This window comes from Cyanistes caeruleus, chromosome 5 (assembly GCF_971803275.1).
Source record: "Cyanistes caeruleus chromosome 5, bCyaCae1.hap1.1, whole genome shotgun sequence".
Classification (NCBI taxonomy): domain Eukaryota; kingdom Metazoa; phylum Chordata; class Aves; order Passeriformes; family Paridae; genus Cyanistes; species Cyanistes caeruleus.
The window spans coordinates 59,501,783-59,519,474 of record NC_141705.1 but is presented as its reverse complement, the minus strand read 5'-3'; the positions used below and the strand labels follow the sequence as shown (position 1 = coordinate 59,519,474).

General features: G+C 40.9%; 1 protein-coding gene across 26 annotated transcripts in view; it reads left to right on the top strand.

Moving 5' to 3' along the window:
• WDFY3 (WD repeat and FYVE domain containing 3) overlaps positions 1–17,692 on the top strand; it is a 157,489-nt gene that overhangs the window by 93,424 nt on the left and 46,373 nt on the right. For all 26 annotated transcript variants that reach the window (XM_086889639.1, XM_086889634.1, XM_086889636.1 and 23 more), the window contains 12 exons: positions 1,290–1,467; positions 4,024–4,238; positions 5,414–5,526; positions 6,816–7,047; positions 8,580–8,680; positions 9,469–9,687; positions 11,840–12,021; positions 13,054–13,285; positions 13,915–14,075; positions 15,238–15,349; positions 15,748–15,938; positions 17,422–17,574. In XM_086889639.1, coding sequence (XP_086745765.1) covers positions 1,290–1,467; positions 4,024–4,238; positions 5,414–5,526; positions 6,816–7,047; positions 8,580–8,680; positions 9,469–9,687; positions 11,840–12,021; positions 13,054–13,285; positions 13,915–14,075; positions 15,238–15,349; positions 15,748–15,938; positions 17,422–17,574 — 2,089 coding nt within the window. The remainder of the gene's footprint in view (positions 1–1,289; positions 1,468–4,023; positions 4,239–5,413; positions 5,527–6,815; positions 7,048–8,579; positions 8,681–9,468; positions 9,688–11,839; positions 12,022–13,053; positions 13,286–13,914; positions 14,076–15,237; positions 15,350–15,747; positions 15,939–17,421; positions 17,575–17,692) is intronic.

Here is a 17,692-nt window from a genome sequence, read left to right as displayed (position 1 = left end):
TTTTAGGCTGAATAATGTGATGTCTCAGCCTTCCCCCACAGTTGTGTTTCTTGCTGAGGGATTGGGCTTGGTGGCTGTGTTTAGGGCAGAATTGTGTTTGCAGCCTTCCTCATCTCCCATCTATGTCCAGTTTTTTCCTGGAGAATGAGATTGCCTTGTTGGAAGTGTCTAAAGGGTGAGGCACAGCAAGTCGCTAAGTCTTAACTTGTGTTAGGGTCAGGGTTTGAGTAAATTTCTGTCACTGAGAACAGAAGAGAGGAAATACCTGATTTTTATCAACTGATTTGATAAGAAGGAACCCTTTTCCTTTTGCCGTATTCAGCTGCAAAACAAAAGACAATATGTGATCAAAACAAAATTCTTACACAGAGTTTGTTCTATTTCTTCTTATAAATAAGCGTATATGATAAATACCATGAGCTACAGGTGATTTGGATTGGGTTTTTTTTGGGTTTATGGGCTTTTTTCTTGTGGAGGTTTCTTGTGTGTTTTAATTTGGTTTGTTTTTTTTTGTGGTGAGCATGAGTCTTTCAATCTCACTTTTGCTTCTAAAGCATCATCTTGGAAGCATATGTTCAGTAAGCTGCTCATGTTGTTTGTGTGTTGAAACCCGTGCTGAAAGAAGACTGGCATCAAGCTGATATCCCCAAGAGTGTAAATGAAGAACATGTCTGCATTTCTCAGGACAAGTGGTTGGTTCTAAGTCAGCATGTCAAATCCTCTTTTTCCTGGATCAGATTAAATCATATTAATATAAAACCAAATTGCCATTGCAGTTATGGAAGGACTGAGAACATAGAGATTGCTGGCATGAGTAAACACAGAGACCACCCTTCTATTCCCCTAGGCTGATTAGAGATTGCTGAGAGTTTTGTGATAGCACATTTCATAATCAGTTGCTAATGAAAATCAAATGGGGAGACACATATCCAGAGAATAGGAGCAGTGGTAGGTTGCATACTGCAGTTTTGTGCTGCTGCTGCAACTAGAATAAAAAGAGGGAGGCAATAAAAAAAGAGCTCTTTTAAGTTTTGAAATTGTGTAGCACCTGGGAAACCTGGGGAAGACACTTGCAAGTTCAAGAATATTTGAAAAACTGAAACCTTTTCTGGCTTTAGAGAAACATGCCCAGCAGGTTTGAGAAGAGGAACACTTGTTCTGTCTAGCTGAGGGAAGAGGAAGGAAAAGGAAGTAACATCTATAGGCCAGTACAATTTTACAGCTGTTTGAAAAATGCAGAGCTCATAATAGCTGGGTGTTGTAATCATGGGATGTTTTCTGTCCTGCAGGCACGCATATCATTCTGTTTCAACACCTCCTGTTTGCCCTCAGAAAAACATAGCTGATGTGAAACTCCAAACAGGACCCACATCCATGCAAAGCTCCGATGCAGTCATTATTCACCCTGGTGCTATGCTTGCAATGCTGGATCTTCTGGCCTCTGTTGGATCAGCTACACACCCAGAGGTAGGGGAAAAAAAAAAGTGCGGTCTGAAGCTTTGAGAATGGCTGGGGAAAAGGATGGCTGTGAGAAACAAGAAAGCTAATGATGTCCTCTCATTTTGTGCTGAAAAACTAATAAATTTCACAGGCTGAGTTGAATAACTGGTGGCACAGAAGTCTGACAGGAATTGCATTATTTCATAGGCTTTCTTTTATTTCTCTCTTTCAAACTCTTGGTAGTAATGTAAGTTTAAAGAAAGGTCTGAAGTGGCCATCACATAAGTTTCCAAGCACTGTCATTAATTCATGTTTTCCCTGATGTATCAGGTATTAATGCCTAGTATGAGAAGGACATAGGACTGAACATCATTGTTTGGACTATACACTGTTTGAAGTAGCTGGAATATGTTCTAGTTCCAAAGTTGTACTAACTGCTTTGTACAATTCCCAACCCAAAATATCTGCTGGTACTTTGTATATGAAGGATTTGTTGGACATTTTTGGAGGTTGCTTATGTGTTTTTTGTTTGAGATATCTTCCCTGAAGAGTATTTCTTATTTAAAAAAAAAAAAATTCTGAAAGTTTGCAAGAACTACTAGATTCCTCTTTCTTTGTCTCAACTGGGTGATGGATGTGGTAACTTTCTGTCTTCACAACATAAATTTGGCAATTACATTGCATATGTCTTCAGTTTCGTAGAGGTTATGGTGGTGGTAGGGAGCAGAATGAAGCCCATGTAATCCAAGGGGAAGGAGTTAGCAACCTGACACACTAGTTAAACACTCACAAATCTATGGGGCTGATGGGATCTGCCCAAGGGTGTTGATGGAGCTGGTGCAAGCGCTCACTGAGTTACTTTCCGTCATTTACCAGCAGTCCTGGGTAATCAGGAAGATGACAGCTGACTGGAAATTAGTCAATGTGATGCCCATCTACAAGAATGGCCAGGAAGATTGGGGAGACACAGGCCCATCAGTCTGACCCCAGTGCTGGGGAAGGCTATGGAACAGATCATTACACATCCCATGCTGCAGCACCTGCAGAACACTTGTGAAATCAGGCCCAGGCAGCATGGCTTTATCAAAATCAGGTCCTGCCTAACTAACCTGGTCTCCTGTGACAAGGTGACCCTCTTGGTTGATGAGGGAAAGGCTGTGGATATTGTTTACCTGGACATTAGTAAAGCTTTTGACACTGTTTCCCACTGCATTCTCCTAGAGAAACTGGCTGCTCATGACTTGAGTTGGTGGACTCTTTGCTAGGTTAAAAAATGGCTCGGTGGCTGGGCCCAGAGTGGTGGTAAATGGATTTACACCCATCTGGCAGATGGTCACCAGTGGTATTCCACAGGGCTCAGAACTGGGCCAGTTCTGTTTAGTATCTGTATTGATCTGGATGAGGGAATCAAATACTCGCTCAAGTCAGTTCATGGACGGCACCAAGTTCAGCCAGTGTTGATCTTCTGGAGTGCAGGAAGGCTCTGCAGAGGGATCTGGGCAGGCTGGATTTATGGGCTGAGGTTCAACAAAGCCAAGTGCTGAGCCCTGCTCTTGGGTCACAATATCCCCAGGCAGTGCTGCAGGCCAGGGAAAGAGTGGCTGGAAAAGACCTGGGAGTGCTGGTCTACAGTATGAGCCAGCTGTGCCAAAGTGGCCAAGAAGGCCAATGGCTTCCTGGCCTGGATCAGCAATAGTGTGGCCAGCAGGACGAGGGCAGTGATCATCCCCCTGTACTCAGCACTGCTAAGGCTGCACCCCAAATCCTGTGTCCTGTTCTGGGCTCCTCATTACAAAAAAGACATTGAGGTGCTGGAGTGTGTCCAGAGGAAGGCAGAGGAGCTGAGGAAGGGTCTGGAGCACAGGTCCTGTGAGGAGCAACTGAGGGAGCTGGGGGTGTTTAGCCTGGAGAAAAGGAGGCTCAGGGAAGTTCCTTATCTCTCTCTAAAACTCTCACCAAGTGATAAAACAAGTGATAGGGTGAGAGGAAATGGCATCAAGTTGTGCCAGGGGAAGTTTAGGTTTCACCAAAAGGGTTGTTAAGCACTTGAATGGGCTGCCCAGGGCACTATTTGAGTCACCAGGCCTGGAAGTCCTTAAAAGACATGTAGATATGGCACCTGGAGACATGGTTTAGTGGTGGGCTAGGCCATGCTGGATCAAGAGTTCAACTCAGTGATCTTAAAGGTCTTTTCCAATCTAAATGATTATGTTTCTAAGCTAACTTACTAGGAATAGTTTAATAGTCATAAAAATAAGAGTTCCTATTTCTCTTTAAGCTGGCTGTCATTGCTGGTGAAAAGTAGAGCTTAGTTTAACCATTCTTACCTGAATTATTTTTCTTGACCATAGTTACCAGTTCTGGTAATCCTTTGCCTAACTAGTTACCCTTTTTGTACAGTGTTTCTTCACACAGACACGTGCACATACATCCCCCAAAAACACACAAATGCGTGCACATATATTTAAATATAGGTAATTATTGCTAATGGTAGTTTCTTTTCTATTATTACGTATAAAGCCTTTGTTCCATTTTCCTCCTCAGTTTGCACTTTCTCAAGCCCTGTGCTGTTCTCTTTTTCAGCATGCACTGGATCTCCAGCTGGCAGTGGCCAACATCCTGCAATCTCTGGTGCATACAGAGAGAAACCAGCAAGTCATGTGTGAAGCTGGGCTCCATGCACGACTTCTGCAAAGATGCAGCGCTGCTCTGGCAGATGAGGACCACTCCTTGCATCCACCGCTCCAAAGGATGTTTGAAAGGCTGGCCTCCCAGGCTCTGCAGCCCATGGTGTTGAGGTCAGAAGGATAGCCCTGAAGTTCAGTTGGACTGAGCCCTGTAGCCTGCACTGTCCCTGGCTCACTCTAAATGGCTGGCCATGGTAGAGAGCCTTAGTGACCTGATGTGGTAGTGATAACACAAGATCCCATTTTATTTTTCATCAAATAGATTGTCTCTTGACAGAGAGAGACTTTTTGTCAGGGCCTGTAGTGACAGGGCCAATGCCATAGGTTTTAAACTGCAAGAGGCTGGATTTAAATTAGACATGAGGAAGACATTTTTTACAGTGAAGGAGGTGAGACACTGGAAGAGGTTGTCCAGAGAAGCTGTGGATGCCACATCACTGGAACTGCTCAGGAAAGGTCAGGTTAGACAGGACTTTGAACCACCTAGTGTAAGTGAAAGCTGTAGCAGCCCACAGCAGAGGGCTTAGACCAAATGACCTTTAAAGGTCCCTTCAAACCCAAACTGTCCTGGGATTCTGTGATTTCAGCTGTAAGAGGGAATGTAATTGTATTATCTCCTGTGGATCACTGGCTGGCTGACCTGCAGTCAGGACAGCTGCTCAGTTCCCTTCACTGGCATGCAGCTGTGTCAGAAGGGATTCTTCAAGGAGCTGTCTTGGTGGTAGTCACATTACAGGGACTTCAGCTTCCCTAAGCATAGACACTGATAGCCTGGATAGCTCTATGGAGAGATACTATAGTTATCTAGAGATACGGGTATTGATAGCTGTGAAATGATTCCCCCAACCAAACACACTGGTCAAACAACACTGGACACACTGGAAAAACAAAACTGAGGTCACTTACTTCAGCCTACGATCTACCTCTCCAGAACAGTTCAGCTTGCTGAACATGCATCATCGAATGTCATGAATGGCCTCCTGCCAGGTTTTTAAATAAGGAGAAGTGAATTACCAAAATTGCTGTATTTTATGATGAATTACTTTATTAAAATTGCTTATTTAAAATAGTGTCAACTTTTGAGAACGTGTGCTGCAAAATTAAATCATTTTGAATGGATCAAATATGTTATGGATCATAATTATGCATTGGTTTATTTTCTTAGTTAAAAGTTATGTTTATTATAAGCAATTAATCTCTTTTTTAAAATTGCTATTAGATTTGGTGCCACCATAAGCAAACAAATAGAGAAAATTACTTCCAAAATTTTTTATTTTCTTTCTTAGGGAATTTTTACGCTTGGGAAATCCTTTGAATTGCGGAGCCTGGGACAAAAAGCTGTTGAAACAGTACCGAGTGCACAAACCCAGCTCACTGAGTTTTGAACCAGAAATGAGAAGTAGGTGCTGAAGTGCTAAAAATGTGTGTAAAGAATGTTTCACTGATGTCCCCCAATTGCATACTTATCCATATAAACCTATCTTTACCCCAGCTTTGTATGAATGTGAAATCATCAAAACAGTTGGACTAGAAAAGTTCTAAAACCAGAGGGAATGTAGTATTTATATTGAATATATATCCAGCAAGGTAATTATAGGTTTTTATTTTACAAACAGTAGCTGTTAAATATGGTAGTAGTTTGGTTTTAAGTCTTGAGTAGGTCCTGCATTGGTAGTTATTTAATTTTATTCTTTCTCAGCTACTTTCATGTGCACATCACAAGTCATTATATATGTGTAGTATCTCTCATGGGTTCAGTAAGGCGTCAGATAAAATAACTGCTCAATCTTCTATTATTATCCATGAGTTGTAGTTGCAGTAAATTACAATACAAAGAAATTGTTGACAAGTTTCCAAAGCATGAGATATTTATTTCTGTGTCAGTTTGGTCATTGTATGGCTGGCTGTAACATATCATTAAAAATACCTTAATTGAAATTTTTGAGTTATTTAAAAGAAACAAAAGAGTATCTTAGATGAAACTGATTAAGCATTAAATCATGAAATAAATGAACAAAATAAATTAACTGAATTCATGCTTTATTATTGTGTTCAGTAAATTTTGAAAGAAGGGAGAAGAAGAGATTCAATTTATCTCTTGGCCACTGCAATACATATACATTTATATTATATGTATATGTATATATTTGCATTACGGTATTATTACTAGGGAAAATAAACAACGAAAATTGTGAAAATGTGAGACTAGAAAGATTTTAGCCTAGGAAAGAGACTACAAGGCGCCCTTCTGAATACCACAAGTTATGTTAAATTGCCTAACCTAAGTTTACTGAGCTGTTCTCCTTACTAAGAGCTCTGAGACTTCTAGCTCAGAGTTATTGCATCTGAAAAGCATGAAGCAGAATTTTCGCTGCCTATTAAGTCAGGTAGCAGGAATACATCTGAAGAGGAGCCTCTGCAAAAAGGATACTGTGTTGGCATTAGGTAATGGGATGGCCTCTTGGCTTTATCACAAACTTTCCTTGGTGTGTTGCACACTCATCTTTCTGCCTTGGTTGAGCATTTTTATAATCAAGCAATGCTGCCCAGCTCATTATCTTTTGAGAGGCTGAACTAGCTGACAGTGAAGACAATCCTGCTATTCCACTGGACTTGAAAGGTCCAAATAAAGAGCCTGTAAATGCCTCCCTTTTTCAATGCTCTGTTGTTTCTTGGCTTCTCCTACAGATAGCATAGTCACTTCCATGGAAGGTCTGGGTCCAGACAGTGTCTTCGGTGTGCACGAGGACAGCCACTATCGGATAAGCAAGAGCCTGCTGAAGCCGGCAGAAGGGAGCACAGTGCCCCTGACCAGAGTCAAGTGTTTGGTCTCCATGACAACCCCACATGATATCAGGCTTCACGGCTCATCGGTGACGCCAGCGTTCATCGAGTTTGACACATCTCTGGAAGGGTTCGGGTAAGGTCCTGCAGTGCTCTCGAGTAGCATGGGGCACAGTGCAGCGTTGCTTACTTCCTTTTTTTCCAAAGGAATGCTTGTAATTTTTAATAGACTGTTTGCAAGAAAGGAACAAATGAACTCTTTAAAGAGGAGAAAGAAATGCTTCAAGTCACATAAATTTGCACCTTCTCATTCATTAATACCTTAATAAAAAATGCTTTCTTGCTGTGTGTGAAAGTGAAAAAATTAATTTATTAATTAATCAATTAACACACTGATATGACCCTGTCAGTTCTGGGTTTTACATCCCTTTGAAAAGGGAGCAAAGGAATGCAAACATACCCTTGAAGCGTTGCCGGGATTTATGTATGACATTTGGATGGCGCAGGTATTCTGAGACCCACTTAAAATTGCTGAAGAAAATTAAAATGTGAAAGTGGGCAAATCAGAAATACAAGTAAAGCAGACAAGGCAGCTGTGATGAGTTCAAATAACCGAATCCCAGTGTTATCAACTGGAGGCATAGCCTGGATATCATGCTTAGCTCCTTTTTTCTTTCAGCATTACTTTCTTGTTTTTTTCTCTTTAATTAACACCTGCTGAGTGAGGCATTTTATGAGGATCATGTAATATGATTTAACTATTCAGAAGATGAAAACATGACACCATTCTCAACATCTGTTTAAGGAAAATGTTTGGTCTTCCGGTTATAAAAACGGAATAGAATGCTCTCTACATTCTCTTTCCAGCTCTGCAAAGCAAGGATGTAGCTCCCATTTTCCATCTAGCCTTAATAGCCAATACAGTCAGGGACAGACTTTTTTTTTTTTTAATAAAACAAATGTTCCTCTGAGCTGTGTTCTACATCCTTAGTAAGAGAAAAGAAAATTGTCTGGACCTAAGAATTTGAAATAGACTGGCAAAATGAATTTTCATTATGTTTGCTTCAGGAGATTTGTGGGTGCTGGTAACATATCCAGAAGTAATTCACATAATGCAGCTGTGATTTCTTGTAATTTCAGCAAATCAACTAAGAAGACTTCTATAATAAATTTAAGAAAAATAAGAACTTTTTTCCTTATATTGATTTCCATTGTGTCCACAGCCTCAGTGGCTCTTTTAAGGACCAAACATAGCTAAATAGGTGGAATATGATGGTAATGTGAGGGCATACTTTCTTAAGATAAGAACATCATTGTCTGCAGTTGCTAGATCCTTTGACTATTTAGCTGACCCAGTCGCTTCAGAAGGTTCAGAACAACTCAAAGGCTGCTGAAATATGTGGGTGCCCACAGGGAGCATCTTAGGCTATAGAGCCACGTGGGCATGGTCACACCAAAGGCATTCACTGCCAAAGCTGCTTATGCTAGAGATAATTCAGACTCATAATGAGCAATCTTGAGAATTAATTCCTGTTTTTCATTACTACAGAAAGACACAAAGCATGTGTGCTTATGGTATATTTTCCTAAGCTGTGTTTTGTTTGCACTGAACTCCGCTTACATTGACGTCCATAAACTCCACTGTCTCACTGGTCTTGTGTTTAACAGCTGCCTGTTCTTGCCAAGTCTGGCTCCCCACAATGCACCTACAAATAATGCTGTTACTACAGGACTTGTTGATGGCGCTGTTGTGAGTGGAATTGGAACTGGTGAGTACTCCAGTATGACTGGTAACAAGCTGTTTTGTATCTGATGTTTAGTTCTCTTAGACTTCTTGGTTAGCCATAAACTGATAGTAAAGTGTTGAACGCTGTGCACTCACAATCAAGAACTTCTTGTGTCTTCTTTTTGTGTGTGCGTGTGTTTTTGTTGCCTGTTGCCCTCAAGACAATGAAAAGCAATATAAAATATAAATGTTTGATTGCTTTAAAATGCAAAGCGTAAAGTAGAAGGCTAAATGGTAATCAACCAAGGTGCATGAATAATAACCCAGATGCATTAAGGAAGAGGTTGAAGTAGTAGTGTGTAGAGCATAGGAAATGTGGAATAAATTGTAATGCTGTACTTGTGACTTTGTTCTGCTGAATGCTTGACTGCATTTATTACAGGTGTAGTTGCACAAAGTATCACAAAACACCCGTCTGAATTGTTCGCTATCACTTTTACACATTGTTGTACGTTACTGACCCTACAGGATCCTGGTATGCTGTGGGATTAGTTGAATGTGGTCCCTTAGTTAAAAAAATTAAGTCTAAAAACTAAGGTGAAGGCTTACTGCAGTAAAATAGAATTAGTGGGAGCATCCTGAGATATTATGGGATATCCTGGGAGTCATATGTGTGTTGTAGAGAGATATTCCCTCAACAGAGGCTTCTTCAGCATCTGAAAAAACACAGCTGATATTACCTGAGCTGATATGAAAAAAAGAATAGGATCAAGTAGGCATCCTAAGTACTACCTACTGCAGCTATGTAGTGGGCTTTCTTTTTATTTTTAGGTGAAAGATTTTTCCCACCACCATCTGGTTTAAGCTACTCAACTTGGTTTTGTATTGAACACTTTAGTACACCTCCCAATAATCATCCTGTGAGACTCCTCACTGTAGTGCGGCGTGCGAACTCCTCAGAGCAGCATTACGTCTGCCTTGCCATTGTCCTCTCGGCAAAAGACCGCTCACTGATTGTTTCAACTAAAGAAGAATTGCTTCAGAATTATGGTAAGAGTTGTGCCACATCATTGGCTAATGCTGACCATATAATATAGGGATGCAACAGCAAGTTTATTTTAAACCCAGTATCCTAAAGAATTGTGTGTGTTGGAACTTTCATTGCTGCCTCACCAGTTCCTGATGGGTTTTGATAATGGCAAATGCAAAATGTACACATTAATTTATGGCACTTTATAATTTCTGACTATTCGATGTCTGTATATAAAAGAAAAATTTTTGCCAAAACCCCAGGTATCATGTATTCAGAGTGGGGATTACATCATTGGTTTTGAAAGGTTTTGCCTTTGGTTTATCTTGTGTCATTCATTTTAGACATCATCTCTTGAGGTCTTGAGGTGCAAATTTTAACTGTCTTTGCTTTGAAGAAGTTTAGAAATAGTAAAGTAGTAGGTTGAAGGCTTTTTCAGTCTGGATAGTCCCAGTACTGGAGGGTTTTCTGAAGGCAGTCATTCACTTCATGTTTTGATGCTGTGGTCAGTTTTCAGAAACAGTTTGTATCTCCATTCAATATCTGTAACCAAAGGAGGAATTTGGTCCTTCCTATCTAAGGAAAAGATAGGAAAGATAGGAAAAGATCTAAGTGAAGCTGGTGATACCAGTAAATTTGCTAGAGAGAGCTATCAGTGCACTCAGGGGCTTGAGGATGAGCTGTCTCCTGTCTCCAGCCTTGTCCTCCATTGGAGCCTCCAAAAGTGGTTGTTTTTGACAGGCTGTTACACACTGAGTCTGTGGAGGAGATGAGAGGAGCAGGGCAGCCTTCTGCACATGTTTCAGGCTTAACTCTTCACCAGACCAGCCCAAATGTCAAAAACCTGTTCCTGCTTCTGTTCTTTACTTTTGAGTAGGCAGACTAATAAAGAATGCATACAACTGTTGTTATTAAAAAAAACCTCCCACAAACAGCTAAGCAGACTGTTACCATGAAAATAAGGAATAATCTGTAAGCAGACATTCACATCATTAACTGCAGCAGTCTCTCTTAGAAGTTTGAAAACTTCTTAGGTTCAAAACCTGAAACTTGAGAGCTGAAAACATATAATATAAATTAGAAATTAAACCTCCTAAATTATGAAGATACTGACAGTGCTTTCTTTCTCAGAGGACCAAATTCTTAGAGAATGAAGCAAGTTTATCTTCACACTAATTGCTTTAGCCTGCACTGAAGCTATAGTTCATGTTTTTAGTTTAGTAAGCACCTATAATCAAACTCCCCGAAAGAGATTGGATTTGAAAAGGGTTTTTTCAGAGAAGATCTGAAGGTGCCTGTCTGTAAAGACTGGTTTTTAATTGAACCAGGATACTTTGCTTCACTCAAGTGCTACCCTGTTGTGTCTAAATCATAGTTGGTGGTGTACTGTTGAGTGCTGAGCAGGTAGGGAGCTGAAGAACTGAGACTGGAATTGCTGTGCACAGCACAGGGATTGGAAGTGCTGACAGTCTCTTGTAAGAGTAAATGAGGTGATTTAAGGACCCTTCTTGAGAGCAAGAATTGTGCTCAGAGATGTTTGGCCAAGAAAAAACTTGAGATTATTTTTGTATCTGAACGTTAGTTCTAAGTGCTGTGCTTTTAACATTTTCCTTGTGTAGTTTCTAAAGAAATGAGTTCTGTGCAGGCAGATGTTGTGGTAAGAGGATTAATGGATTCTTTTCCTTCAATATGAAAGAATGGAGAGGAATCTGAAAAGTACCTGGGTTCTATTGAAACATTCCCTGGGTTTTGGGGGATTTTTAAAAATCTTTTTTCTTTTTTTTTTTTTTTTTTTTATGTTAGGACAGCTTTAAGTAGAGTAAGGGTCATTTTTGTGATGCAAAATTTGGAATAAAAAAAGTGTGACTGTGGGTGTCATCCTCTCCACAGTGTGAGAAAAGTGGAAAATAGCTCTGTGGGTTTGGGGAGACATCATTTCTTGGTGACTGCTGCTGCAGAAACTTGTTTAGGACAACAACAAAAGAGCTTTCTGTGACTTGCATGGCAGCATGAGAAAATAAGAACTTGAGCCAATAATTCTGGCTAAAATTTTGAAGGGAAGGGAGAAGGTGAAAAGTAAAATACAATTGTCAAAACTCTGAGTATATCCTGAGATTTTTAAGCTCCTGTAACATTTCTGCTGGTGCCCACTAACTGGTCCTTTTCCTTTAGTTGATGACTTTAGTGAGGAATCATCATTTTACGAAATTCTTCCCTGTTGTGCCCGTTTCCGCTGCGGTGACCTCATTGTGGAAGGCCAGTGGCATCACCTAGTTCTGGTCATGAGTAAAGGCATGCTGAAGAACAGCACAGCTGCACTCTATCTCGATGGACAGCTTGTTAACACTGTTAAGGTAAAATAAATCTTTCAATTGTCATATTTACTGGTTGGAGTGATTTTTCTCTCTGTGCAATAAAAAAACTTACCAGACAGAAGAACAAAATAAACCACTACCACCCCATCCAAAAACAAAACCCCCAACAGAATAGGAAAAAAACCCAACTCAAGCTACAAAACAAAGAACAACGAGCAAACACCATATTTATTTGCAAAGGTCAATACCTCATTGGCAGGTGGAAGAAACTGCAGAGAGCAGTGAAGAGCACTGTGGACCTGTCCACTGAGCACAAAATATTCCCAAGCTGTAACAGATACCCAAACATCATTTGACACCTGGCACGTGTGGGCTTTAAACTAGCTTTTAAACTGGTGTGGGGTTTAAACTAGCTAATGTTACTGTACTGCTGTAGGTAAATCAGCATGTTGACTTTAAAGTTTACCTCCTGATATTCCTTTTGCACGAGGGAGGACTACAGTAACTAGTTATGCTGACAGCTGTAATGCATGAGTGTCTATCTAGCCATCTCTCTGGCTCTGCATGACTACATTCAATAGATGCTAACAAAATTTTTACAAGGTAAATTAAAAAAAGCTATGAGGTTGTTACTATCTTTATATATTGGCCAGGATCTTATTCATGTATTTGTTTAATTTTTTGAAAAGCCTTGCTGAAATTAGTTCATCACGTTTGCACTTTAGCTTGAGATGGTGTAATTTCCAAAGGCTAGGAAAGGGGTGAACACTACTTTGAGCACCATGTCTTTAGAATCAAGATACAGTCTCTTTAGGCACAGAATTCTCATGTTCTCCTCCTGTGTTTCCATACACACCTTCATCTTTTGATAGCTACTTCTGGTCTTCTCATTTCCTTTCTGTTTAATGTTCTTCCCTATTTAGTTCAGTACAGTGTCAGAATACCCTGTGTTACGCAGCAATCATTTGATATCCTCCCCTGGCTTGCAAAACCATTTTTGGACAAAATTTCTGATCTTGCCAGCTTACTCTTGATCCCTCACTAACTTGCCTGTGTTTTGCTCCCTCACAGCTTCACTACATCCACAGCAGCCCCAGTGGCTCTGGCTCTGCCAACCCCCCTGTGGTCAGCACCGTGTACGCCTACATCGGCACGCCGCCCGCACAGCGCCAGCTCTCCTCCCTGGTGTGGCGCCTGGGCCCCACACACTTCCTGGAGGAAGTGCTGCCTGTCCCAGGGGTCAGCACCATTTATGAACTGGGACCCAACTATGTCGGGAGCTTCCAAGCAGTTTATATTCCATGTGAGTACATGTCAGGTGGCACCTGGTAACTTGGGCTGGCTGTGCTGGAATCTTTGTGTGCACACTGGCAGAAGAGGTGAGAGAGTATGCAGGAGCAGAGAGGAAAAGCTTGCTGTTCATAGAAAGAAGATCAGCAGCTGCTGAAGAGGAGGATAGAAGTCCAAATTTTTGTACAGAGCTATGGTGGAAATGCTTTTATTCTTCCCTTTGGTTTTAAACCAGTTAGAAATTTTTTAAGCTGTCATTATTCATACTGTATGCTATATTTATCTGTAGAAAGTAAAATTAGAAAGGATACAAAATTCTAAAGATATGGTTATATATTCTCTTTGAATCTTGCATCTTTCATAGCATTCCAAGGCAATTTTCCTAGCAAACTGTAGTAAAAAGCCAGTTGTCAGAAGTGAATGCAGATTTACCAAATGCTTCTCTGGTTTTTGATTGCTTTGTTTTCCTTCAGAAAGGAAGGGAAATTTACAGCTCTTAGGCTGGACAGTATCACATCTCAGCTATTTGTAAAATCTTGCTTTTGTACCTATTCTGCAGTATAAGTTGCTTAAGATTTTATTCTTCAATTTTAAAAGAAAAACAAAACCATTAGTGAAGGGAACTCCTATTTTGTCTTTAAGGTAAAGATTCAAAGTCTGAAGGAATCAATCCATCGCCAGTATCTTTGGTACCGGAAGAGAAGGTCTCCTTTGGTCTCTATGCACTTTCAGTTTCTTCATTTACAGTGGCAAAAATAAGGAAAGTTTACAACAAGTTGGATAGTAAAGCTATTGCCAAACAGGTATGTTGGGAAATCATCTGGTTAATGTGTATGACTTCTTCCTTTCTTTTAACTTACTTCAAGACAATTTGCTCAGTGCAGCCAGGAGCAATTAGTCCAATCCCTGTCCTGTGGGCAAGGACATCTTTCATTGTATCAGGCTGCTCTAAGTGCATTCCAGCCTAACCTTGAGTACTTCCTGAGAGTTTACAGCTTCTCTAGGCCCTAGATGGCCAATCTTAGGGCTTTCTATGGTGGGCTGACTGCATCTGTGGACAAGGGAAGAGTTACAGAAGTCATTTATTTGGACTGCTGTAAAGCCTTTAACATGATCCCCCCACAACATCCTTTTCTCCAAACTGGAGAAAGATGAATTCCATGGGTGGGCTGTTAAGATGGATTAGAAAGTGGTTGGACAGTTGCATGCACTAGGTAGTGGTCAATGGCTTAGAGTCCCAGTGGAAATTGGTGACAAGTGCCGTCCCTCAGGAGTCCATGTGGAGACCAGTTATTTAATACCTTCATTAATGACAAAGAGGGATCAAGTCCCTCAACACATTCACTGATGAAACCTAAGCTGAGTGGTGCTGTTGACACACTTCAGGGACAGGATTCCATTTTGAGGGATCTGGATGAGTTCCAGGGTTAGGTGAGCCCAGAGAAGTGAGCTAATTGGAAGCTCATGAGGTTTAACAAGACCAAGTACAAGGTTCTGCACCTGGGTCAGGGCAATCCCTGGTATCAATCCAGGCTGGGGATGAGCAGGTTGAGGGCAGTCCTGCCAAGAAGGACTTGAGGTGCTGGTGGAAGAGAGGCTGGACATGACCCAGCCATGAACACTCACAGCCCAGAAAGCCAAATGTGTCCTGGGTTGCATCCAAAGCAGCATGGGCAGCAGAGAAGGGAGGGCCTCACCTGCTCTGCTCTGCTGAGACCCTACCTGCAGTGCTGCATCCAGCTCTGGGGTCCCCAGCACAAGAAAGACATGGACCTGTTGGAGTGAGTCCAGAGAAGAACAACAAGATGATCAGAGGGACGGAGTATCTCTCCTGAGAAGAAAGGCTTAATCTGGATTTGTTGTATGTTACTCCTTATCACAGTAGAAAAATTCATAAGAGTTTTAGGCTTGCATAAAAAAAAAACTCTTCCCTTCAACCCCTGCTTTTTTTCTTGTTTGCTTCAGCTGGCAATTTCTTCTCATGAAAATGCCACACCTGTGAAGCTGCTACATAACTCAGCAGGGCACTTGAATGGACCGGCACGCTCCATTGGTGCAGCTTTGATAGGGTATCTGGGTGAGTTGAGCACTTAAGAATTACTATGCTTTACAGTTATTAATTATTTGTGAATAAGAACTTAGGTCTGGAAGATAAATCATGTGACTGATGAATGTTAATAGTGAATCATTGTATTTACTGAACATTTTTATATTTTATGGATAAATTATAAACTTTTTTTTTCTCACATGGGATGCTTGTTTCAGTTTATGATTCATCATTATGAAAATATATTCAATTACTTTACCTTAGGTTATAAAATATTGTGCTATAAGAAGAATTGTCAGAATTCTTCTAGTAACATTCTTTTTATAATTCAAGTAATGCTAGAAAATTGCTTTCATGTTTTCACAATTACGTCTTGCAAAAATTAAGATTTGAATATATTCTAATTCATTTTCTCTGTCTGTGCTCAGGAGTAAGAACATTTGTCCCCAGACCTGTTGCCACTACACTGCAGTACATCGGTGGGGCTGCTGCTATTTTGGGACTTGTAGCCATGGCATCAGATGTGGAAGGGCTGTATGCAGCTGTGAAAGCCTTGGTCTGTGTGGTAAAGAGCAATCCACTGGCCAGCAAAGAGATGGAAAGAATCAAAGGTTATCAGGTATGCAAGAAATGTCTTAAAACAGACCAGGCTGATTGAATTGAATTTCACTGTTTGTCATCACAGTTCCCATGGAAATCTCTAGTTGTGTTGTAACCCAAGTTTCTCTTTTAAAGTTGCTTGAGCTCTTGGTTAATTAACATAGATGAGTTATTTAGGACATCTTTTAAAGTAGAGGGTGAAAAGTTTTTTTGCGAAGCTGCTGTGCACATTTGGCTGCATTGCTGAAACTGAACCTTCAGTAACAGCACGGAAGAGCACAACATCGTGCTTCAGTGATTCTTTTCTTGTGATACTGAACCCACCCCTGCAAGCCCGGGAGTTTGTGTCTCTGATGTACCAGCAAGAGACAGGATAAGGACACATGAAGAAACCCAAACAAGTGAAGAAAGAAGGATTCTTTCAAGGAGATCCTTTAAAGGAGACTGCACGGATTTTGTAGTTAGTGCTGTTTCCTTTCAAGCTGAAGACATTAATTCTTCATTGGGATGGGGAAAAGGCAATCAGTTATGCAGAAGGATTGGTTGACTGATTTGAAAAGGTCTTCACATGAGCAATGCATTTTATGTTTCTCATGGAAGCTGCTTTACTGGAATGGAAAGTTCTGTGATTTGGCCTTTGTATTTACAAACCTTGTAATGCTAATGCCTGGTGCAGTTACATCAAAACATATCATTCCAAGGAGCCTGGTGCAGACCTTGGCTTACTGTGACCAAACAAGTCTAGACAGTGTCCTTCTTGTACCATGAGTAGTCAGTGGATCATCACAAATGACCTTACATTCCACTTGTATTGACATCAGCAAATAGTGTGGTTTGAAGGACATTCCCAGAAATCTGTGTTTCTGTAGTGTTTCAATAAGGATGGTAAAGCTGATCAGGCCAGGAATGTTGAGTGTTTAAACAAGTTCGCTTAAGAAGACAAGAAACTGTAAGAGTAAATCTGGCAAATGGTTCTTTCACAGCCCAGATTATAAGAAGTTAGAGCAGAAGTGGGGACTGCAGTCATGCCTAGGGAAGCAAAATGTAGCAAGAAAAAAAAGAGGCTTATTCAGGTTTATGTTACCTTTTTTCAGGACCAACATATCTCTCATTTGGGCATGCAGTGCTCTAGGCCTGCTCCATTTGTCTGCCATGTCCATGTTTGCTGTCCAGGAACACAACAGTTTGAAGAATGTGTTGTCCTAAACTGTGACTGACTGCCAGAGAGCTGAGAGGGTGGTGTGTGTCCCTAATCCTCAGGGCCTAGATCCTGTCTGTGGTATAAGCAGATGTTTTATGAGCTGGAGAGTGTCCTTGATATGCCGCTTTTGTAATGAACTGTAATGCCACTTTCAAACTGTTCCATCAAGAGTATCAACCAGCAGACATACTTTAAGGTCTTTCTCAAAAGGGGCACAGACATTTCAGCTGGTCTCCTGCATGCTTATACAACATTGCTGTGTGCTCACAGGACTAATTCATGTTCTGTTTACTTGTTCAAGCTGCTGGCAATGCTGTTAAAGAAGAAACGGTCCCTTCTGAACAGCCACATACTCCACCTGACCTTTTCCTTGGTGGGAACTGTTGACAGTGGGCACGAGACATCTATTATCCCAAATTCTGCTGCCTTCCAGGACCTGCTATGTGATTTTGAAGTATGTAGAGCTGCACGGAAAAGTGATTATGTTGCTGGATAATGATGCTAGATAGTGTCAGGTGCTGATAGTGTACCTTAAATATTCAACAGTAGCAAATTAGGGTGTTATCATGAGA